The sequence below is a fragment of the Pteropus vampyrus genome, unplaced genomic scaffold (assembly GCF_000151845.1).
Source record: "Pteropus vampyrus isolate Shadow unplaced genomic scaffold, Pvam_2.0 Scaffold144, whole genome shotgun sequence".
NCBI lineage: Eukaryota > Metazoa > Chordata > Mammalia > Chiroptera > Pteropodidae > Pteropus > Pteropus vampyrus.
Window position 1 is genome coordinate 2,951,743 of NW_011888925.1, and position 23,713 is coordinate 2,975,455.

A 23,713-nucleotide genomic window follows, 5' to 3' on the forward strand; every position below is an offset into this window, starting at 1 on the left:
CCCGTTTGTTTCCTGCTGGAACTCGTCACAGCCTGAAACACTCTTCTTTATGGGTTTATTTACTTGCTTGTGGTCCGTTCACTGCCCTTCCAGGAAGGCACAAACTTGTCTCCGGATCCCAGCACAGGGCTGCACACAGAGGCTGCTGAAGTTTGTTGACGGACTGAACGGAGCGAGGCCCCGTGAATACCTAGCATTTACTGTGCACTTTACACTGTTACCATTACTTCATCCTCCCAGCCAGCCTACGAAGAAAACCGAGGGTCTGCGAGATGAAACAATTAGACTCAGGTCATCTGGTGATGAGATGTGGGGACTGAACTCGGGTCTGCCTGATCCGAAACCCACGCAGTGCCCTTGGGATGGGGGACTGAGAGGGGTCCCACAGATGTCCTGGGGATAGGTAGGTGGGACCCCAAGGGCAATGAGGGGCTTTGCTGAAATGAGACAAAGAAGAGCCACGGGAACCAAGCCCAGGGAATGTTAGACTGCTTAGATGTTAGGGGGGTTCTTGCCTAGAGAAGGAAGAGACTTGGCCGAGGGTATACAGCTGCTCAGCCGCAGAGCCGGGCTCTTGATGTCTCATTAGGGGAAGCGGCTGGACAGGGCAGCAGCGGCCTGCGTAATGGAGGTCACATTCCATGAGGCAGCGCAGCCCGGCATTAGTTTCTCCTGGCTGCCCCTGTACCAGCCATGGGAATCGGGAAAAGTCTTCAACTTCTCTATACCTCCGCTTCCTGATTTTTAAATAGGGAATCAAAGGAGGCAACATGTAGGAAGCCCTTAGTGGTTGCTGGCCACATAGTAAGTGCTCAGTATATGTCAGATCTGTTCATTATTATCTGAGTCCGGAAGCCACGATGGGCTGCCCGTAGGGACAAGGAGAAGCACCACAAAAAGAGCTGACTGTGCACCAGGCGCTGTGCCACCTTGCTGAGTTGTGAATGTCTTTGGGAAGCTTCTAGGCCCCGGGAGAGGGCTGCTCATCAGTTCTAAAGATGAGAGTTGGAAGTTTCAGAGGCCTGGAGGGTACAATTCGGCCCTGAAGCATCTCTCTCCAATGACACTTTACTGAAAATGGCTGTCACTGAGTCCCTCTGGTGTGCCACATACTCTGATGAAGGGCACTGAGACATGGGAGTGGAAAATGAAATGGACTGATCTTCATCCTCGATAAAACCAGATGAATCATTAAAACTTTGATAAATCAGAGAGGCTCTTCAGCCCTATCATTCTTTTCTACCCTTTGAATGTAGGAAAGGTACACTGGGGCCCACTGTTTCCCACACCACCGATTGGCCCACCAGGGCTACTGTAGACTGGCTTTACCACCAGCACTTCTGGGACCTTCTGTGTGCCCATGCCTGTAAAGGACTGGGAAAGAGTCCTTACTTTGAGCCCATTCTATGATGGTGGACATGTCACCATATCTGGTATGATGATGGGCCCAGGCAGAAATGGAGACAAGCTGGGCAGTGCAGGCTCGATCAACAGCTCGATTCCTGTCAGTCTCATCAGAGAAAGGGCTCTTAGTGAGGACATCCACATAAGTGATCCAGATAGTTTAATTAGTAGTGATTTGTTTCCACAGTTAGCTGAAAACTTTGCCATCCAAAGCCCTCTATTAGGTGGCAGGGTTATTGCTGACATTATCTGTCTCACACGTGGGGACGCCTTGACTCAGCAACCACAGTCACATTGCTTTCCAGCTGGAGCTGCAAGGTTCACACCTTTTGCCTGACCTGGGCTTGAGTTGGTCAGTCTAAGTGGAGATTTGTCAATTTTGTTGACCTATTCAAAGAACTAACTTGTGAGTTAGTAGATTTTCTATGAACCTTATTATAGCCTGCCTTCTGCTGGCTTTGGGTTTAGTTTTTTCTTTTTCTAGTTTCTTAAGGTGGAAGTTTAGGTTATTGATTTGAGAGAACTTTTTCATTTATAATATAAGAATTTACAACTATAAGTTTCCCTCTAAGCACTGCTTTGAGTTTTTCTTTTAGATAATCTGCAAGTAGTTTCTTATTTCTTGTGTGATTTTTTTCCATGACCCATTCGTTATTTAGGAGTATTTTGTTTAATTTCCACGTACTCATGAACTTCCCAATTTTCCTTCTGTTATTGATTACTAATTTTATTCTACTGTGGTCTGAGAACATAGTGTGTATGATTTCCACCTTTTCAAATTTATCCAGACTCGTTTTATGACCTAACATATGGTCTATCCTAGAGAACGTTCCAGTATCCTTGAGAAGAATATGAATCCTGCTGTCGTTGGGTGTCTAAGATGTCTGTCAGGACTCAGGCTTGACTTGCACAGCTGTGACTTCTTTTAAATGAGACCACCTCGATAGAGAGCATTTCTGTCCCATTGTCATAATAACATCTCTTGATTTTACCTTGTTTTACTACAAGGGCTAGGAGAGTTTTCTAAGGCTCTGGAGCTGATCACAGGAATTGATCTAGATTTCTCTGGGTCGCTTTTATCAGCATTGTAAACCCAAACTAAGACAGCAAGAGCCCGAAGAGTAATCGATGCTTCATCTATGGTTTCCTGTGGGAGTTTGTCTGTCTCAAGGAAGTCTCCCTGAGAGGGACAAAGCTCCCCTATAGCATCCAGAACCCACTGGGAAAAAAAACAAAAACAAAAAAAACAAAAAAAACCCCAAACCTGAGACCTTTTAATCTCATCTCAGAATGGATATAAGGTTGCCATGACAGATGGTAGGAAGGGCTGAGCTGCAAGATGGCCCAGCTATTGCCATCCTTTCTTACCGAGCATCACATGCCTCATCTTCTAAGCGAACAGCCGAAGTTCTAACCATTCATCTGGTTTTTGTCCATACCGGTAGTGAATTTCCCTGCACTCAGGTTTAGTGCATGTGTGCGTCTCTGTAAATGCTGTCTAAATGGGGAAGGGGATACTTCTGTACTCCCAGGATGAGTCTTAGTACAGTGGTCAGACCTAGGGCTGACCGTCAGACTGTGAGGAGTTCCCCCTCCATCCCCGACCCCACCCAGAGGAGGGTTGGCGACAACCAGGGCAATGTCTGGCAGCTGACTTGGAACCTACTTCTTGGTACTCGACCTGCAACTGCCTCCCTCATTCCTCCTCGTGAACAGGAAATAAAGTTAAAAACCATGTATTGCTTGGTTGATTTTACAGTCTGGTTAACGTACATGCTGCTGAGTCCCTTGGCCTTCCCTCAAAACCTGTTACCCTGCCCATGAGGTCGTCATCCTTCCTCTTACAGAAAACCATGTTTCTGTTGCCATCCCAGTCATTGCCAAAATTGTCGAGAATGATGAAAGGTCTCTGATTTTACCCTGCTTTCAAACAAGCTAGACTGACACAATTTCATGGATGTTGGCAGAAGACTCAAGATTTCTGGGTCAGAGACAAAGGACTTTGTTATTCGCAGCAGTAAGTACTATGAATGTGAGCATATTTGTGCCACTTCCCCTCACCTTCAAGTCTCATGAAGGCAATGCAGATGGACTCACATGGATATCCATACACAAGGTGAGTTGTGTTCACAAGAGAGGAACCTTGAGCTTAGGGTGCCCAGATATTCTCTAACGGACAGTGAGTTGCCTGTCCTTCGCTCTAGAGGGAGCCACTATCTCTGTTGTCCAAGGCTGTTCAGTATACAGACATCTTGGAAAGAAATAGTCCTTGTCTCTCACTAGCCCTGCATAAACTCGAGAGACTGGTAGAAAACTAACACCTCTCTCCTCATCTCTCACTAAATCCTCACAGCACCCTTGCTAAGGAGGTATAACTGGCTCTGTTTTGCAGATAAGGAATTAAAGTCCAAAGAAGTGAGATAAATTACTCCAGGTGAAGCAGCCAGTAAGCAGCAGATCCAGGGGCAAACTCAGGCCTGCCTGATTCGAGGTCTGTGCTTTGTCCACTCTCCTGCGGCACTTGAGGCAGGGAGGGGTCCTGAGTGGAGAGAGGTGATGGGAACCCCCTTGAATAGTGGGAGAGGACGAATGCAGGGAGACTGGGAGATGAGAGGGCCTAGGGCCAGACTTGTAGGACCTTGCAGATCATAGTAAGGATTTCGGATTCTTGTCTAAAGGTGATGAGGATTTGCCAGAGGGTTTTAAGCAAAAGTGTGACGTGATCCAATTTGTGTTTTAAAAAAATGACTCCGTTTGCTGCTCTGTAAAACGTGAACAACAGTAGTACCTACCCCATAAGTTTGTCATAAGTAGTAACTGAAAGGGATTAAATGGGAGGATAAGTGTAAGGGTCTTAGTTGGTGCCAGGCAGAATAGGCTGTTGAGTGGATATTGGCCATGATGATGACACAGAAAAGTGCATTGAAGAATTCAGGGTGAGGCTGGGAGCAGAAGACAGCAAGGACCGGGAGGGTCTGTGCATACAGGCTAGAGTTCAAGAGACCATCTAGTCAGCTTGGCAGAACTGACCTGGGGTTAGGTCTTGAGACAGGTACACTGCTGCCCAAGAGCCTGCTGGTAGATGGAGAGAGTGAAGAGGGGCACAAGGTTCTCCAAGTAAGCAGGAGGCAGCAGGGGCTAAAAAAATGACAGTTCTAGAGAGTCTAGGTAGGAGGAAGATGGGGCCAAGAGGAGGGCATTAAATCTTCAGGTAAGATTGCAGAAGCATGTGCTGTCTAATCAAAGGAGGAGGCTGCTGATGAGATTGTGGGGGTCCAAGTTCTAACTCTTTCTCCACTGCCCTGGTGGTGTACAGCCTTGAGGTACTGCAGGCTGCACATCTGGGGACCACTGCCTGCTCCATCTGGCCTCTCTAGATCTAATAAGGGAGAGGATGTGTATGGAAAATAACGCAGAAGAGAAAAAACATCACCAAGACCAGTGTTAGGGAACACTAGTAATTTTAACAGCGACCCACCTAAGAAAAGCATAACGGTCACAGGAATGTGTAATAAGCCCCTCACTCCCTCTCTCCCGCACTCACTACTCAGCTGCGGCTGCTACCTGAACCGTGCGTGCACTGTAAAATGCATTTTAGTCAGCAGGCTTTCTGAGGGCTTAACTTCAAAAAGTTAGGGGCCGACTTTGCATCAGTCCCAGGCAGGGGATGGGCAGATGTGGACACCCAAAATGCAAATACGCTGAAAGGTACAGAAAGCCAAGACAGTTCCCGCCTGGCCTGCCTTGCGGGGTGAAGTGAGAAGTAGAGGTCTGAAAAGGTTCCACGCGAGCGCAAGGGGCCATTTGTTTTTATCAAGAGTGGTGGTGTGATGACTCCACTGCCCTGCCTGTCCCTGGTCCGGCCTGTGCAAAAAGGGAAACCCCAGGGGCGGCGGAGGCCAGCGGAGATCTCTTGAGCCAAGCGGCCCCCTTCATCCGCGGCGGGCAGGAAGGGCGACCCTGCGCGTCACTTCCGGGTCTTACAACGTGAGCGGAGTTACCACGGAGACGTCTCTCCTGAGGCCCCGCCAATCGAAAGTTTCCGTGCAGTGGGCTCCCGCTGCGGGGCGCGAACCGCGCAGGGTCGAGTCTGCAGCAGACACGCCCCACTCTGGGCATCGCAACGTCCGAGGAGTACTCGGTGCGTCATTTCCACCCTCTTTCTCTGCCCAACATGGAGGGGGCGGAGCCGGCGCTCGATCAGTGCGTCACTTCCGGTGAGCCTAGCGGCGACAACGGCAACATGGCTATGAACGGCGCTGGTGAGGACTTGAGTGGCGGGGGCCTGCGGCTGTGGGGTGCGGGAGGCAGCCTTCTTCGGCAAGACCCCCCGGCCTCTTATGCCTCTCTTCTTCCAGAAGTTGACGATTTCTCTTGGGAGCCTCCTACCGAAGCGGAAACGAAGGTGCTGCAAGCGCGACGGGAGCGGCAGGATCGCATCTCCCGGCTCATGGGCGACTACTTGCTGCGTGGTTACCGCATGCTGGGCGAGACGTGCGCGGACTGCGGGGTGAGGAGAGACTCGGGACGTGGGATCAAGGATGGGTCCCCGGACTAGGCCACACGGCCTTCCCCAACTTTCCTCTCTGGACCCTATTGCACAGCGTCTCACCCCTGCCTCTTGTGTTTTCTGGCTCCTAGACGATCCTCCTCCAAGACAAACAGCGGAAAATCTACTGCGTGGCTTGTCAGGAGCTCGACTCAGATGTGGATAAAGATAATCCCGGTGAGGGGCTGAGTGTGCTTGGTGGAGAAACGAGGTGATAGAGGCCTGGGAATAGTAGGTCTGGGAAGTGACTGTGGAGTCTGTGGGCGGGCTAGAGGTAAGGTGCTTTCTCTTTTCAGCTCTAAAGAGGAGCATTCATTCAGTAAGAGCACTGAGCACCTCCTCTGTGCCAGATACTATGGAGAGTGAATTCAATCAGGCATAGTCCTGATGGGAGAGATGAATCGAGGGCATAAGTAAATCTGATACAAAGAGGACAGTGAATGAGTTGCCCTATAAGAGTGGCATCTCAAGCACAGAAAGCAGAGCAGTAGAGTGAGGAGGTGGCCCAGGGCTGAGGTGGGCCAGGCGTCCTGACCATTCCACCCTTTTTTTCCTCTTTTAGCCCTGAATGCCCAGGCTGCCCTCTCCCAAGCTCGGGAGCACCAGCTCGCCTCTGCCTCAGAGCTCCCCTCAGGCTCTCGGCCCACCCCTCAGCCCCCAGTACCCCGTCCAGAGCACTGTGAGGGAGCTGCAGCAGGGCTCAAGACAGCCCAGGTGCCGCCCCCTCCTGCAGTGCCTCCAAATACAGATGTCCTGGCCTGCACACAAGAGGCCCTCCAGCAGAAGCTGACCTGGGCCTCAGATGAACTGGGCTCTAGCACCTCCCTGGAGACTAGTATCCAGCTGTGTAGCCTCATCCGAGCTTGTGCTGAGGCCCTGCGCAGCCTGCAGCAGCTGCAACAGTAAGAGACCCTCTCCTGAGAAAAACCCTCTAGAAAAACAGCTGTTCCTCTTGTGTGGTTTGTTCTTTTCTTGGTTCTGAGTGTGCATGCCAGCCCCAGCTCCACTCTCCTTTTTCCTGTGTTTGGCCTCTTTCCCTCTCACTATCTGCTCCTTGATGCCCTGAGAGATGAGTTGGTCTTGTTTCTGCTCAGTTTCCCCACTCAGAGGATGAGGGGGAGGGAGAGGACTATGGGATATTTGCTGCCTGGAAGGCAAGAACAAGTGGGACGGACCTATGCAGCACCCCTGCAGCGCCCCTGCAGTTATCCAGTGCTCATTCCCTTGAGTGAGATTGGGATTTCAGTCTCCTCGGTAGCTTCCCCTTCCCTGAAGCATCCTGACGCCATCATCGTTTCCCATTTCACGCCCAGCCCAGGTACTCGGACACTGTCAGGGTGTCAGGTTGCACATTAAGGACCAAGTATGGATTTACTCCGGTCTCCTGACCTCCAGTTTTAGATTCTTTTCCTTGGTTGCTATCATTGGGCAGAATAATTAAACATAGTGTTGGGGGAGCATGAAAAACTGTGAATGAACCATGCCCGCCGCTTTGGGCTTCCCTCCCCTCTTTTACCGTTTCCCTCCTGTCTGCCCCATTCCCCTTACTCACTTTCCACGACTTTGGGCGATTTGGTCCCACAGCCATTGCCCTTTTAAGAGAGGTCCCGCCCATACGGGGGTGGGGCAAGGGCGGAGTCGGAGGCGTCCGGGAAGGAACAAAGCGCGGCCTGCGGGCCCCGGCTGGGTTCCATCCGAGCAGCTGCGGGGTTCGGGGCCTGCGGGCGGCATCCAGGGCGAAGCGTTAGAGGGTAGGAGGCGGCATCGTCGTCCGCGCCAGCCGGGCCATGAATGGGCTGCCCTCGGCCGAGGCGCCAGGCGGCGCAGGCTGCACCCTGGCCGGGCTCCCGCCGCTACCGCGCGGTCTCAGCGGTCTCCTTAACGCGAGCGGGGGTTCGTGGCGGGAGCTGGAGCGCGTCTACAGCCAGCGTAGCCGTATCCACGACGAGTTGAGCCGTGCCGCCCGCGTTCCGGACGGGCCCCGCGGCGCCGCAGGCACTGCCAACACGGGACCCGCCGCGGGTACCCCCGGCCCACGTCGTCCTGTCAACCTCGACTCGGCTTTAGCGGCGCTGCGCAAGGAGATGGTGAGTAGCTGGGCCTTGGGCCAGGGGTTGGGCATGCGGGTTGCGGGGATGGGGCTGCCACCAAGCTTAAGGGTCCAGGGGCCGGGTGGGGCGGGTCACTGGCATGAAACCAGGAACAGGCGACCTGGGTCTCAGGGGACATGCTGAAGCCCGTTGGGTCAGAGGGAATATGGTAACAATAATTGCAGTTAACGCTTACGGTAATGGTTGCCCTGTATTTTTAAATGCTTTACTGGTCTTCATTCCATTCTGTTAGATAAATGTTATCCGCATTTTACAGATGAGGATCAGTGACTTGCCTAAAGATTCACAGCTTGCAGGTGGTGTCTTTTTCCACAAAACTTGTGCTTAGAAAGTGTGGGAAAATTGGCTAGGGCTGTGGCTTGGGCCAAGGGTGGCCTCGACCCCAACCCCAGCCCACCCTCAGTCTTTTGCAGGTGGGGTTGCGGCAGCTGGACATGTCCCTGTTGTGCCAGCTTTGGGGCTTGTACGAGTCAATCCAGGACTATAAGCACCTGTGCCAAGACTTGAGCCTGTGCCAGGACCTGTCATCCTCCCTGCACTCAGACAGCTCCTACCCACCTGACGCTGGCCTATCTGATGACGACGAGCCTCCTGATGCCAGCCTGCCCCCAGACCCACCGCCCCTCACCGTGCCCCAGACACACAATGCCCGTGACCAGTGGCTGCAAGACGCCTTCCATATCAGCCTCTGAAGAATTGGGGTGGGGTCGTGGGGGGCACGAACCCATGAAAAAGGCTCAAAAACACCCCTCAGCAAGTACTCAGACTATAGTGCCTGCTTTCCCTCATACCACCTCACTTCACAGGAGGGCAAAGCCTGGGCCCTTCAGAGGCATAACTGCCAACCCTCTCCTGTCTTGGGTTGGCTGGCACTGGGGCAGGCACCTGGGCTACAGCCTCTACCCAGGGCACTGGACCTCCACTTCTCCCACAGCTTGTGTGCACCCCAGCTTGGCCAACCTTCAGGCTGGCAGTGGGGCCCAAAGCATCTCGCACTCCCCTTGGCATCTCTGGAGTTGGGATGAGTGTCTGGTTCCCATCACCTTTTCACCTATTGCTGTTGGCAGCTGTAGGCTCAGGAGCATCCCTCCTCTGGTCCCTGTGTTTCACTACCCTAGACAAGGGCTCCAGGACCCATTCCTGCACCCCCTCACGGCCAGGAAGGCCAAGGCTCCATGCTGGATATTTAAGTTTAGGAGCCAGCCTCCTGGGCGCATAGGTAAATAAATACTCTCAGTGTTTCTGTGTTCTTACTGCTTTGCTCTGGGGCAGAAAGATAGCGGTGTTTTGGGCAAGTGTGGCCCCGCGGTGCGCCGGCAGGTGGCGCCGGAGACCCTGAGTGGAAAAATCGCTGGCGGTGGCAGAGTGCAAATCCTCCCTCCCCCGGGGTTGCGGAGTGTTCCAAGCTGGCCCAGCCTGGTCCTGCAGTTGTGTGACTGCGGCCAAGTCACTTCCCCTCTTGCCGGAGGTCTGAGAACCCACCTCTCACCTCCCCACTCGCTTTGGGCTTTCTTGGCCCGCCGGGGAGGAAGAAGGAGCCGCCCATCTTGAGAGAAACTTTCCACCGCGAGTGGAGGCGGAGTTGGGGCCGCACAGGAAATGGGTGGGTCCGAGCCGGCGGGCCAAGGGGGCCCCTCAGCGGGAGAGGGGAAGACGCCTCCAGGAAGGGACTGGGAGCTAGTGAGTACCAATGGGTGAGAAGAAAGCTGCAGAGGCAGAAAGGGGGTATGGGTGTCCCAGGCTCCCCAGTGGCCGGACATGCCCTGAAGGAGAGCTGGGGGCGGGGCCCCCAGGCTTCGGTGCATAAGACGGGCGGTGAGGGGTGGTTGGAGTCCCAGACACCCCCATCCTGCGCTTAGTTTCATACAGACCTCTTGGCCCCACCCCACAGCGCTTGAGACCTTGATGGTTGTAAGTAAAAGGCTTTCTTTTACAGAGGAAACCTAGGACCATACTGCTGGGACCCGGAGCCAAAGCCGGTGTCGGGCCCACCGAAGGAAGCCTGCATATTGGGATGGTGGTTGCTCAGACACACAACACCCCCACAACTTCTGAGACCAGGAGGAGGACCTCGAAGTCGCACACTTAGGCTTTCGGGCTGCTCGTACCCACGCCCTGCTGCCCAGTCACTTGCCTCCTGGAGACAACTCAGCGGGCACTCCTGGCACATCAGACGTCCTGTTCAAATCGAGTGTTTATCAGGCACCAGGCTGCCGCCCATTCACGAACCTTGCAGGGGCTGGCAGGGAGGGAACCAGCTGATGTGCTGCCCCAGGACAGTTCTCTAACTCTGGGCCTGACACCTGAGGCTCATTACTATGCGAGGCAAAAGGGTAGGCGATAGAGCTCTAATCTAGGTGTGAACACAGCGGCTACCGCCCAGGGCAAGCTTCCCAGGGGAGGGATAGTAAACACACACACACACACTTTCCCATCCACGATAACGGCTTCCTGGAGTTTAATGAGACCTCGCAAAATCAGCCAAGCTCTGTACTAAATGAAAGGTTTCCAAGTACAAATACAAATTTCCAAGGTTTCATCCTCTCAATGACTCTGTAAAAGCCGGAACTATAATTATCTCTATTTGACAGAGGTAGAAACTGAGCTCAGAATGATAGTGCTATGCCCAAGGTGACACACTTAATGGAAGTTGGGATTTAAACCTCCAGCTGCTTGTGGGATTGTTGGGACTGTCTTCCCACCTGACAGCTGAGGAATCGAGTTCTGAGACCGGCAAATGGGTGCTGCCCACAGGTAGAGCCACCCAGGTTGGTCCCTGACTCTGCTCCTTCCCGCCCTGGTTAAGACGTGGGAGGCAACAGGAATCTGCCACCCCAGTGTTGAGGGCAGTTGGCTCTGGACCAGACTCGCCCTGTGACCTTCAGCAGGTCTCTTCCCTTGGGCAAGTCTTTTCTGGGTCTCTGTTTCCCAGCCTGTGAAATGGGGCCACCAGTACGCACTCCGCAGGGCTGCCGGCGAGAAGGGAGGCAGATCTGGCAGCGCTTGCGAGGGGCGGCACCAAATTACTGGTTGCCCTCTCCCCGGCACGCGCGTCCACACCGCCTAGGGGCGCAACGAGCCGGCGCTGCGGTCCCGGCGGCACCCCCAGCCCGCGGTCGCCCGCGCGAAGCCCCGGAAGCCCGGCCGCCCCGCCCCCGCGCTCCCGCCCGGCCCCCGCCCTCTCCCGAGCCCCGCCCGCCTTCCGACGGGGGTGCGGCTCCAGGAAACGGCGCGCTCGCCACTCAGCGCTCCGGCGACCCGACGCGCCCCAGACGACCCCGCGGACTCAGGCCACCCGGCGGGCCCCAACGGCGGCGGCGGGGACAGCAGCCCCGGGTCCCATCCTCTGACGCCTCCGCACAGACGGGGCGGGCGGCGCAGCTAGGAACCGGGGAGGCCATGGGGACCTGCAGTCGGGTCCGGCGGGCTGGGTCAGCAGTCGCGGGCCAGCGGGAGCCCCAGGTCTGAGGAAAGGGCGGCAGGGGCCATGACCTCGGTGTGGAAGCGTCTGCAGCGCGTGGGCAAGCGGGCCGCCAAATTCCAGTTTGTGGCCTGTTACCACGAGCTGGTGGTGGAGTGCACCAAGAAATGGTGAGTAAGACGGAGGCCTGGGGGACCCCGCAGATTGGCGAGGACCCCATCCGCCTTTGGAGCCTGAGAGAACCCTGCAGCTTGGCCCAGTGGCGAAAGGGGCCCCCACCCCAGCTTGGGCCCTGGTGTCCCGGGCACAGACACTCAGAAGGGCCCTTGCAGCTTGTGGGACCCTGAGAGTTGGGGAGTGTGGGAGCTTTGGGGGAGTGGAGGTCAGGACTTCCGGGCCTGAGAACCTCTGTGCTCACACTTCCCTCAGCGGCGCTCAGGCCAGGGGAAAGGGAAGCCTCATGTTTTTGGCCAGAGGGATGGTTCAGGGTGGCATGGGGAAGGGAGCAACGTTTGAGGTGTGTGGGTTGCTGGGCTGGAGCACAAACCTCCACGGACTTCAGTTCGGCTCTGAACAAGGATGTTGTCCCCTCCTTCCCTGCCCACTTATTGAGCAAGAGAGAACCCACCCCCCCTCCAGCCAGACTGGGCTCTGGGAGGCTGGATTCATCGCCACGATGTCCTTAAAAGGGGAAACTGAGCACTAGGAGAGATGAAGAGGGAGGCGGGAGCAGCTTAAAGGGGTCCAAGGGCCTAGGAGGTTGTGGGTTGGGGAGGACAGGGCCTGGAAAGGCAAGGTGGTGGGGTGGGAGGAGGTGAGGGGGTGCAGGACCCAGCCTGGGCTGCCAAAGGGCCCAGGGGCCTCTTGTTCACATGTCCCCACCGCAGCTGCCCAGGCCCCTGCGTCACACCCTAAATATATGTGCTCACTGGTGTCAGCTTCCCTTGGCTGGATTAGGGCACAGCTGTGGGGACCTTACCCACCAGGCAGGGCTAAATTTAGGCTCCCAAGAGGAAGGGCTGCTGGGGCAGGAAGGGACCATGGGGTCCAATGGGAGGAAAGCGAAAAATGGCTGGGGTCACTCGGGTAGTTGCCATATTCCAGGTCTCAGTGGGCTGGCCAGAGGGCCATTCACTCCATTCGGTGAGGCCTAGAGAGGACAGGGTCTGGCTGGGGTAACAGAGCACAGAACTGGTACTTGAGCTCTGGCTTCTGGCTTCTACCTTCTACCCCAGCACCCTGGGTGCGTGGTCCTGGAGAGCAGGCAGAGGGTGTGGGCAATGTCAACGCAGCTGAGTCACAGTGGGCAGTCAGGGCCTTCTGGGCTTCTGAGCCTGGAGCCCAGGCTAGGAAGCTGCCTCTATCCAGGTCGGAGTTTCCCAGGAGGGCGTGCCCAGCCTGAGTCAGGCTGCCTGGCCAGGCCCGGCCCTCCCGAAGCACCCCCTGCCCACTTCCCCTTTCTGGGAAGTCCCCACAGATACCCTCACTCCGCCATCGCCTGGAGTTTAGGGTTGGGGAGGGGAGTTTGGCTCCAGACCAGACAGCTCTCCAGTCAGCTGTGTAACTCTGTCTGGCCCACAACCTCTCTGGGCCTCAGCATCCTCAGAGGTTGACAGGAGAGCCATTTATCTTGGCACAGCCTCCGCAGGGGCAGTGAACTGGATAAACCCATGTCCCGGCATGGGACTGGGTACAGGCAATGGGGGCTCAGCCTCATAGTCCCCTTGGCTGCAGTCGGACCCTCTAATCCAAAGGCACCTTCTCTCTCCCAGGCCCAGCCACACGTCAGTTCTGTGTCTGGGACTGGGTCTTGCACACGCTACTCTCTCCTCTGTTTGTCTGTCTCCCCCACGTCTCTGCCTCTTCTCTGAGTCTGCCCTGGCACATGCTGTTCGGCTTAGATATCACCTTCTGGAAGTCTTCCTCGATACCCCACATGGGAGTCAGGGGCCCTGCAAAGCTGGGGTCCAGGGCTCTGGGTTTGAGAGGTGGGGAGTGTGGCTGAGTTTCTGGGCCCCTGGACCCAGCAAAGGACCGGGCATGGAAGGCCCTGGGAGGGTGTCTAATAGCAAGCTGATCCTCTGCCTCTCTGACCACCTCTCACCCTCTGCGCCTCCCTCTGACCCTGAGCCTCCTCTCAACTGTGGACCTTGTATGTACCATTCCCTGTACCTGGAGCCGCGTCCCCCAGACCCTCACACAGCCCGTCCCTCCCCCACTCGTGCCTCTGCTCCCACACCCAAACTCAAGGAGACCCTAGCAACTCTCTCTTATCTCCCTGAAGTCAGCTTGCTAATTTACTTTCCTTCTTGATTGGCACCCTTCCCCTACCTCCGTCGTCCTCAGCCCCCGAAGGGTCTTGCTCTCCTTCGCCCTGCTCTGCCTCCAAACTGAGCTGAGTTTATAGTATGCACTCTCCAAATATGTGTAAGTGAATGGACTCTTACTCCATGTGTATCTCTCCCTGTGTCTCTGAGTCTGTGTGTCTCTGGCAGAGTCCTTGCTGTGTTTCTCTGTATGTCTCTGTCTCCCTGTCTTCTTCATGATCCCTGGCCACCCACATCAAGCCTTTGCCCTTCTGCCCTGGGCCCCACCCTACCTCAGCAGCCCCACCCTATTCCCTGTGGCCCTAGATAAGGGGTTGTCCATGCCTTCTCCTGGGGGAGGGGTATATGGGCAGAGGAAAGACCCTGGAGGAGATGGAGGGGTCTGGGCAGCATGACTGAGTAGCCCCCTCTCCTCTCCTGCCCCGCCCAGGCAGCCGGATAAGCTGGTGGTGGTGTGGACCCGGCGGAATCGACGCATCTGCTCCAAGGTCGGGGAGATGCCAACTGGGAGTCCAGGTTGGGGGTGGGGCCAATAATGAAAGAGCGTGGGTAAAGCGAGTGAGGACTGATGGAGGTGGGGGGTCAGGTTCAGGTTCAGAGCAGCATCCACAGAGTGAAGAAGATGGAGTCAAGGTTGGAGACAAGGGCAAAAGGTGAGGGGGAAGGTTAAGATTGGGGAAGGACTCAGACTGCTCATTGTAGGCCCACAGCTGGCAGCCGGGCATCCAGAACCCATACCGGGGCACCGTGGTGTGGATGGTACCTGAGAATGTGGACATCTCCGTGACCCTGTACAGGGTGAGTCTCTAGCCCTCCACGCAGAAGGCACTGGGCAGGTGATTACAGCCCCAGGTAGCTACGAGGGTCCCCGGCGGGTTATCCATCCAAATAAGAAAGAACAGAGGGGTGAGACCGAGAATTACATCAGGGGTCTACTAAGCGCGAGCGGCCTGGAGGTCCTCTTGGAGGGGGGTGTGTTTACCCGCCACACACAGCGGGAGACACAGCCGGGATCAGGAAATGCTGGGAGCATCCCAGCCGAGATGGACCAGCATGGTGAAGACGCCACCCAAACACCTGCGGAGGCAGCGCCAGCTCTGCTCCCTGCACTGCCCCTGCCCCTGCCCCGGAAGCCCTGTACTCACCAGCGTCCCTTTTTCCCAGGACCCTCATGTGGACCAGTATGAGGCCAAAGAGTGGACTTTTATTATTGAGAATGTGAGTGACTGGGGCGGTCTGGGACCTGGGATATCGGGGACTCCGGAGCAGCACTGCTGCTCATGCCCCCAGCCCCTCCCCCTGGCCCACAGGAGTCCAAGGGGCAGCGGAAGGTGCTCGCCTCGGCCGAAGTGGACCTGGCCCGCCATGCAGGGCCCGTGCCTTCCCAGGTTCCCCTGCGGCTGCGGCTGAAGGCCAAGTCTGTGAAGGTGGTGCATGCGGAGCTGAGCCTCACCCTTTCAGGGGTGCTGCTGCGGGAGGGCCGTGCCACGTAAGTGCCCACCTGCTCTCCTTGGCCCCAGTCTACAACTTCTGACCCCAGCCCTCACTTCTGACCTCTGACCCCCAGAGATGATGACATGCAGAGTCTTGCAAGCCTTATGAGCGTGAAGCCTAGTGACGTGGGCAACTTGGACGACTTTGCTGAGAGTGACGAGGAAGAGGCTAATGGTCCAGGGGCCCCTGAGGCACGGGCTCGTGTCCCCCAATCAGGTGGGCTCACAGCTTGCCATGCTTTGAGACCACCAAGACCTAGGAGGGTGGGAAATGACCTAGGCCATAAGCCACTTGCTGTGTTGGGGCAGAGCCAGCTTGTGCACACCCAGCGATGGGAGCTCACTGTTGCCCAGGCAGCCCCAACCTGCCCTGTACCCCTGATTGTCCAAACTTGGCCCCTAGTCCTGTGGTGGCCTGGGTCCTTAGCCGAGTCCTGCAGGATGGGTTCCCAGTGCCTCCCCGTACCCTTGGCCCTCTCTTCACTCCTGGGTCGGTGCCCGCCCAGCTCTGTAGCTGCCCACGACAGCTGGGCCGAAAGTGCAGAGCGGGCCTGCAGTCCAGTCTCACTGCCCTCACCAGCCACCCTCACGCTCAGTCACTAGCTTCCTCCCCACTTCTTTTGCTTGTTAAGGCTTTTTTTCTGCCTCTCCTTGTGCTTCCTTCTTTTATTCTTTGCATCCCTGGGCCTGTCTCTTCTCGCAGGCTGGGGCGGTACCCTGAGGCCGGGGTGTTTCCCAGGTAGGCCTAGCACTCCAGTTGCAGGGAGGTGGGGGTCAGACCTGCATGGCCCAGCCCTGAGCTGACCCTGTCCCCCCAAACCCTTCCCCAGATCCCCCTCGGGAGCTGAAGACACTCTGTGAGGAGGAGGAGGAGGGCCGAATACGGCCCCAGCAGGCAGGTGAGGCCCAAGCCTGGGTTGGGTGGGGACCGGACCTCTAGTCACAGGGCCCAGGACTCAACACTCCCTTCTGTTCTTTCTCCCCAGCGGCCAGCCCTTCTAGTGCTGAGGATACCAGCCCAGTGCCTGTGAGTGCCCCTGCGGCCCCATCCAGGGCCTCCCGGGGCCAGGGGTCAGAACCAGCTGCTGTAGTAGGGGGCCAAGTGGGGCCTGAGGCTCCAAGGCCCCCGGGAACCCCACCAGAGACGAGGTGAGCTTTGGAACCAGCTCCACCCCCATCCCCTGCCCACTCTTAGGGAGCTGCACTCCCCTTACCAACCTGCCTCTCCGGTGCAATGTGAAGATCTGAAGGGTGGGGGGGTGGAGCTAAGAGTGGGAGGCCAAGTGAACCCTCCCAATGCCCCCTCCTGCTCTCTCCTCAGGTCTTCAAGACAGCCAGGCCAGGACACGGCCCCCACCCCAGCCCCTCGGCTCCGGAAAGGCTCTGATGCCCCCTGGCCCTCAGTCCCCCAAGGGAAGGATGAGGCCCCCAAAGCCTCAGGGGCTCCCCCAGCAGGGATGGGTTCTGCTGGGGAGCCCCAGGCCCAGGCAAGCCCTCAGGAAGGGACAGAGGCTCAGGGAGCCAGGCCAGGTCCTGGCATCGAGGGTGGAAGCTGCAGAGACTCTTTGGGTGGGCAGAAAGCCAAGGTTGAGGAGAGGGCCATTGGGAACAGGCCAGAGGCCATTGGGGTGGACACTGAGCAGGAGTCAGGAGTCAAGGGAGTGAACACTAAGAGGTCAGAGGTTAGAGCTGGGGAGGCTGAAGAGAGTTCAGAAGTTAGTCAAGTGGATACTGAGCAGAGAGCAGACGTGAGATATGTGGACACTAAGGGACCAGAGGCTACAGGGCTGATGTCTGAAGCAAGATGCAAGGGGACTCCTGAGGCTCCTCCAGGGGGCTCTCAGGGGAAGACAGAGGTCAGGACCGGAGATGAGTCTCCCACAGTTCAGAGCCCACCCCCAGCAGAGCCTGGAGGGCATTCCATACATCTCAGTGACCCCAAGGGGGTCAGGGCTGCTGTAGGCCAGGAGAGAGAGGGTGCAGAGCTGAGGAATGGAGCCTCTGGTGTTGGGAGGACAGGCCTGGAGCAGGGCCCCTCTGTTGGAGCAGCAAGCACCGGGCCCCAGGTGAGCAGGTACCAGGGGGCCCCACGAGCAGCTGAACAGGGAGTGATGTCTAGGGATCTGGGGGCCTGGGAGGCAGAAACTGGGGACTTGAAGGTCCTGGGAACAGAGACCAGGTTGGCAGAGTCAGAGGTATTGGGGGCCCAGGAGATAGAAGCAGGGGGATCAGGGTTCCCGAAGATAGAGACTAGGACAGCAGAAGCTGAGATATTGGGGGCCCAGGAGATGGAGGCTGCTGGGTTGGCAGCGTCTGAAGAATTGGTGACCCAGAAAACAGAGGTGAGGGTTTCGGGGACCCTGGGGATGGAGACTGGGATGGCAGAGTGTGAGGTACTGGGGACCCAGAAAACAGAGGCTGCAGGTTCAGGAGTTCTGGGAACAAACACTAAGATGGAAGAGAGTGAGCTATTGGGGACCCAGGAGACATATGGGGGCTCAGGGGTGCTGAAGACAGAAGCTGAGATAGCAGAAACTACAGTGTTGGCAGCTCAGGAGACAGAGGTGGGAGGTCCTGGGGTACCAGAAATAGAGGCTGGGAGGGCAGAGGCTGAGATATTGGGGACCTGGGAGACAGAGGTGGGGGTTTCAGAGGTCTCAGTATTTAAATCTGAGATATCAGGGACCCAGGAAACAGAGTTAGGGGGTCCTGAGGCTCCAGGGTTTGAGACTAAGACAACCAAAGCTGAAGTATTGGGGACCCAAGAGAAAGCATCTGGGGGTTCAGTGGTCCCAGGGATGGAGACTGAGACAGCAGGGGCCCAGGAGACAGAGGTGGGAGATTCAGGGGTCTCAGAGCCAGAGGTTGAAAGGGCAGAGGATGAGGGACTGGGGGCTCAACAGACAGAAACTATAGTTTCGGAAGTTGAAAAGGCTATGATCTCAGGGGTCCCAGAGGCAGAGACTGGTCTCGGGGGGACCCTCATATACGAGGCTTTAAGGGCCCCAGTGACTAAGTATAGAGTTTTAGGGTCCCAGGGAACAGAGGTAGAGACCATAGTTTTGAGGGTCCAGGAGGCAGAGGCTGGGGTTTTGGAGGTTTCAGAGGTCAAGGCTAGGGTTTTGGGGGCCCAGGAAGCAGAGATGGAAGTTTTAGGGCCTCCAGAGAACCAATCTGGTATTTTCGAGGCCCAAGAAGCAGAGGCTGGGGTCTCGGGAATCGAGAAGGGAAAAGAAGCTGAGGGAAGCCTCCCAGAGGCCAGCCTGATGGAGGCGCAGGTGGCCAGTGGGGCAGGGACTGAGGTGCCCAGGCCCTCCGGGACCTCTTCCCCAGAGGAGCCTGAAGAGGACAGGAGGCTGCCGGGCAGCCAGGTAGGGATGGGGGCCGCCGAGGGCCCAGTCTTCTGCTTCCCACTAACCTGGGCTGAGCTAACGGCGGCTCTGCATGGACCCACCTGGTCAACTGGGGTGGGGTGGGACGGGCTCAGCTTCAAGGAGCCCCCTCACCCCTTCCTCTCTCAGGATGCCCTGGCTCCCCCACCTTGTCTTTCCTGGGCTGCATGGAACTGGACATCTCTAAGCTGATTTTCTGGGCTGATCTGAGGTGTGGCTACTGGTGACCTCAGATCTTGCCTGGGGGCCACTGACCTTTAGATGACCTTGGTAGATAACTCGGGAGCTGGAAACCCTTTTTCCTGGCCCCAAGGCTCTGGCCACTAGTCTCTGGTGACCCCTGCAAATGCAGAGCAGGGGCCGTTTTATGCCTGGGGCGGAGGGCACAGGTTCCATGTTCACATTCCCTAAGCTCATCCCTGTGTCACCAGGTACCGGCTGCACCGGTCAGCTCCAGCCAGTCCCTACTGGAGTGGTGCCAAGAAGTCACCGCTGGCTACCGTGGCATCCGCATCACCAACTTCACTACGTCCTGGCGCAACGGCTTGGCCTTCTGTGCCATCCTGCACCGATTCTACCCAGACAAGATGTGAGCTGCCAGAGGGGGTGGGAACGAACCGGGGAGCCTGCCGGGAGGGCAGTGTGAAGCCAGCCTCTGACCAGTGCTCTCTCCACAGTGACTATGCCTCCCTGAACCCACTCAACATCAAACAGAACAACAAGCAGGTGAGATGGGGAGGGTTGATGCTTGGAGGGAAGGATGGCCTAGGGCTAAGATTTGGCATCTGTCTGTAGGAGAAGAAACTGTGGGCTGCTGGGCCCCAGCTGTGGCTTTTGAAAGTTCTGCCATTTTTTTACTCTTTTAGTCTTTTAAATTGTTTTCTTTAGTTTAGTTTAGGGTTTTTTTTTGTTGTTGTTCGTTTTTTTTTTTTTTTTTTTTAAGCATATTTCCAGTAGATGGTTTTTCCAAAACAACTTTTTGGTGCGCAGTTGCTGGGTAACACAAGGGTGGACTCTTGTTACATTTCCCCCAATAGGAGGGTGAGGGCGTTGCTAGGCAAACCCTGGAGCGCAGGTCGCAGGGATCCTGGGTGGTCCAGGGCTGAGTGGCAGCGCTGACCCAGAGCACACGGTTTCTAGGCCTTCGATGGCTTCGCGGCCCTGGGCGTGTCGCGGCTGCTGGAGCCAGCGGACATGGTGCTGCTGTCGGTTCCCGACAAGCTCATCGTCATGACGTACCTGTGCCAGATCCGCGCCTTCTGCACCGGGCAGGAGCTGCAGCTGGTACAGCTGGAGGGCGGTGGCGGCGCCGGCACATACCGCGTGGCCAGCGCCCAGCCCAGTCCGTCCGACGACCTGGACGCTGGCGGCCTGGCGCAACGGCTCCGTGAGCATCGGGCCGAGGAGCCGAAGGAGGCCGTGAGCCGTGCAGACGGGGCGGCCCCTGAGGTGGCCTCCAAGGACTGCGGGGCCGAGACCGCCCAGGAGGCGCGCTCTGCAGAGGCCCCAGCGGATGACCCCGGAGCCCGAGCGTTGGTGCCCCCGGCCGAGGGGCCGGTGATTGGGGTCGGGGCGCCGGGCACAGCGGGTGGCGCGCGGCCGCGGCGGCCATCGGTAAACGGGGAAGCTGGGCCGGTGCCCCCGCCCCGGGCGCATGGCTCCTTCTCTCACGTGCGCGACGCCGACCTGCTAAAGAAGAGGCGCTCCAGGCTGCGGAACAGCAACTCCTTCTCTGTGGACGACGCGGACTCGGGAGCTGCCGGAACTGCGGCTGCGGTGAGTGCTTCGCCATAGCGTGGTGGGGGGTCGTGGGGAGCCGCGCAGAGAAGGGGCGGGTCCTGAGGGGCCCCAAGGGCAGAGCTAGCAGAGGGCTGGAGGCTTCGGGGCTGGGGACTCGGATGCATGGAGGCGCTTGTTGATTGGAGGGACTGTGATACCTGCGGAAGGGTCCTCTGGAGACGTAGTGAGCTCCTGGTCAGGGGACACAGGTGAGCAAGGCCTGGAGCAGCTGCGGGGGCAGGGTCCTGGCCTTTGCTTCTAGCCTTGGGATATGTCAGTGGTTTTTACAGCTGGCACCCAGTTCGCAGAATCATGGGCCGTAGTAGGAAGTGCCCAGAAGGCTCCTCCATGTTGTCAGCACTGAGCCGGTGCTCTTTATGGACTGTAAAGTGTGTTAGGATGTTTCTTTCCCTGCGGGTGGCCAGGGGTTAACCAGCAACCATTGCTGCCTTGAGTTTCTATACTCAAGGGGGGCTTCCAGGGCCTCCCAACCCCAAGATTCTCTGACTTGGATCTTTAACTCCAGATACTGGAGACCAATTTCTTCTCTTCTGTAATAATGGGAAGTTGGAGATGGGAGACCCCGCTGGGCACCCATGTTCCCCCATTCCCTACACATCTCAGGTCAGTCTCCCAGGGTGTCACGTGGTCACTTCACTGAAGTGGAGATGGTCCCAGAGAGAGCAGGGGTTTGCTCAAGGACTCAGAGCCACTGAAGTCCAGGCCATGGGATGTCCAGCTGGGGTTCCACCCACTGCATCGCCCGGCCTGTGATTAGAAAGAGCAGCTGTCAGGCCACTCCAAGCCTTCAGCTGCCTTGGGATGACCCCAGAGCTCCAAGAAAAGGAGGGAATAAACTAGGAAAGGCTTTCTGGAAGAAGCAGCCATTTGAGTCAGGCCAATAGGATGGATAGGTTTCCCAGGGGAAAATGGGAGGGGTGGTTCTCAAGTGGAGGGACCCACACAAGCAAAAATGTGGCAGCAGGAAAGCTCAGGTCTCATGTAGGGAACTGTCAGGCATCTCCACCGTAAGGTCCTCAGGTGGTGATGAGGCCCACCTGGGCAGTAGTAGCCTTGAGTGCAGGGTCAGAGGCACAGCGTTGAAACTGTGATGAAAGACAGGGAGAGCCCCAGAGGCACCCACAGGAGATATAATAGACAGAAGTCAGAGGGACACAGCCACCCCCGGCCTGACTGTTGGCCTTTGGACATAGCCTCATTAATATATGTCAGTGGCACTTTAAATCTTAAAGAGGAAGCTCCATACTTCAGTCTTCTGGGCCCGAGTCCCAACATCTGGTCCTTCCAAGCCAGTCCCCCTTCAGCCCTTGTCCCACAGAGATATTTGACCTGTGGGACTGGAGAGGACTCCTCCCTGTTGGTCACTTCTGTCCCCCATGCTCACATGTGTAGCGGGAGGATGTTGGGCCTGGCCTCTCCCTTGGGAACTCTCCAAATCCTGGAGTGGGATGAAGTCAGGCACCTTGAAGATGGAGTGGGGTTGAAGCAATGCATTGAGGAGGGCAGTGTGCCTCTGCTGGAGGAGGGGCCACACGTAAGGGTGTAGAAAGGGGAATTTGGATCAGACATGAGGAAGTGTTGGCTTTCCCATCAGGCCTGTTGTGAGTAAGCTCAGTTGCTGCTGAGGTTGGGGTTTCTCCACTCTCCTGCCTCTGTCTGCCCTGGAGGTTGCTGTGTGCCTTGCCTGGCCCGCCCCCACGACTCCCCATTGACTCCTCATGATGCCTTTTCCAGGAAAGAATGACTATCCCATTTTTCAGGTGGGAATATTGAGGCTCAGGGAGGTGAAAAAGCAAAAGGAGTTGATGCAGGTGTGAACCCGGGTTCTGAGCCTGAACTCTTAAATGGCGCCCTCTACTGGGCCCAGCACTACTGACTGACCGTGTGACCCTGTAAAGGCACTCAACCTTTCTGTGCCCTTTTCCTGAGGATGACAGACAAACATATGAAAGTTCTTTGCAAAGTGGCCTTGAGCCACCACTTCAGGGTGCTCACTGCAAAGGGAGCTGTATTTGCCCCCTAGAAGCCTTTCTGGAGCACCTGCAACCCCAGGTTACACAGGGCTGGGATTTCTCCCCATTTTACATACAGAGACACAAACGGAGGCTCAGTGGGTGTGACCAACGCAGAAACAAACAGCGAATTGGTGGCCAGACTTGGGAACAAACCTTTAGATTAGATAACCTTGAGCCATAGACCAGGCCTTTGTGAGCCTCTTCTCTGACCCTCAGTTTCCTCATCTGTAACATGGGATGGTGGTCGTCCCTGCCTCCCAGGCTTGTTGGGAAAACTAAATGAGCCAATACATGCACAATGCCCAACACATGAATGCTTAATCAGTGTCAGCTATTATTGGTAATCTGTGTACCCCGAGTGAATTCTCTGGGCCCCACCCTGTCTTCAGGGACTACCTCTGGTCAGGGAGATATGGCTAACCAATAGCCATGATGGAGTAGGGCGTCCGAGCTGTGATGGGGGAGGCCCAGGAGGCCACGAGGGGAGCATCTACCCAGCTTGGGGCTCAGGGGGCGCTTCAGGATGCACGAAGGTCAGGGAGGGAGACAGGAGCATGGGAGCTCAAAGGGGCCTCTGGAAGAGTAAGAGATGAGCTGGGTCATGAAGGTCAAGTTGGTGCAGGCAGACTCCAGGCTGCGGAAGCTATTTGGAGAAGTGAAAGTCCATGGCTGTGGCCAGAGAGTGGTATCTGGGCGGGGTTCACGATAGTGGGAGTTGAGGCTGGAGCTGCCAACAGGTCTTGGCAACAAGGCTGGGGGCTGAGGTAGGTGTGGTGGAGGTTTTGGGAAAACCTTTCAGTTGTGGCTTGAGGGCAGAGTCAGCAGATGTGGGTAGTGGCTGGTGAGGAGACCTGCCACTGACTCAGGCCAGAGGATGGCACCTAAGCAAGGGGCGTCCAGGGCTGCCTCTCAGAGAAGTACAGGGCGGAGTGGACAGTGGGGTGGCTCAGCCTCTTCTCCATGCCCTGTGACCTAGAAAGGTGGCCAGAGTAGGAGCCATCAAGGGGGCCAGGCTATCAGCTAAGTTGAAAGCGGGGGGCCCCCAGGGATGACGGTCCCAGAAAGTCACCAGGGACAGGGCACATCAGGGGCCAACCCTGCCCTTCCAGGCTAAAATTGGTAGGTCCAGCAAACTGTCCTGTTCTGAGTGTTATGTGATGTGGGGCAGTTGCTTGGCAAAGGTATTGATAAGGTGGGAGGG

The 23,713-nt window shown here is 56.7% G+C and overlaps 3 protein-coding genes across 6 annotated transcripts in view; all 3 read left to right on the forward strand.

The window, feature by feature from the left end:
• Positions 1-5,504: 5,504 nt before the first annotated feature.
• SSSCA1 (Sjogren syndrome/scleroderma autoantigen 1) lies at positions 5,505-6,908 on the forward strand. Of its 2 annotated transcripts, none has more exons than XM_011368822.2 (4): positions 5,505-5,666; positions 5,763-5,914; positions 6,046-6,130; positions 6,516-6,908. In XM_011368822.2, the coding sequence occupies exons 1-4, from the start codon at positions 5,579-5,581 to the stop codon at positions 6,857-6,859; spliced, it is 669 nt and encodes a 222-aa protein (XP_011367124.2). In that variant the 5' UTR covers positions 5,505-5,578; the 3' UTR covers positions 6,860-6,908. The 2 variants fall into 2 exon arrangements, with proteins under 2 accessions (XP_011367124.2, XP_011367125.1); XM_011368823.2 differs by having other exon boundaries at positions 5,602-5,666; positions 5,766-5,914.
• A 241-nt stretch (positions 6,909-7,149) lies between these two features.
• FAM89B (family with sequence similarity 89 member B) lies at positions 7,150-9,305 on the forward strand. The gene is made up of 2 exons (XM_011368821.2): positions 7,150-8,040; positions 8,478-9,305. Exons 1-2 carry the CDS (start codon positions 7,741-7,743, stop codon positions 8,754-8,756), a joined length of 579 nt encoding a protein of 192 aa, XP_011367123.1. The 5' UTR covers positions 7,150-7,740; the 3' UTR covers positions 8,757-9,305.
• A 1,961-nt stretch (positions 9,306-11,266) lies between these two features.
• The window catches only part of EHBP1L1 (EH domain binding protein 1 like 1), a 32,888-nt gene continuing 20,441 nt past the window's right edge, over positions 11,267-23,713 (forward strand). The window contains exons 1-13 of one of the 3 annotated variants that reach the window (XM_023535806.1): positions 11,267-11,655; positions 14,243-14,300; positions 14,515-14,610; positions 14,977-15,030; positions 15,123-15,301; positions 15,380-15,522; positions 16,136-16,204; positions 16,292-16,454; positions 16,627-17,647; positions 18,494-18,676; positions 19,129-19,286; positions 19,375-19,423; positions 19,838-20,477. In XM_023535806.1, coding sequence (XP_023391574.1) covers positions 11,552-11,655; positions 14,243-14,300; positions 14,515-14,610; positions 14,977-15,030; positions 15,123-15,301; positions 15,380-15,522; positions 16,136-16,204; positions 16,292-16,454; positions 16,627-17,647; positions 18,494-18,676; positions 19,129-19,286; positions 19,375-19,423; positions 19,838-20,477 — 2,917 coding nt within the window. In that variant the 5' untranslated portion in view covers positions 11,267-11,551. Of the gene's footprint in view, positions 11,656-14,242; positions 14,301-14,514; positions 14,611-14,976; positions 15,031-15,122; positions 15,302-15,379; positions 15,523-16,135; positions 16,205-16,291; positions 16,455-16,626; positions 18,677-19,128; positions 19,287-19,374; positions 19,424-19,837; positions 20,478-21,263; positions 21,266-23,713 lie in introns of all 3 variants that reach the window. The other 2 variants (XM_011368831.2, XM_023535805.1) reach the window with 2 other exon arrangements.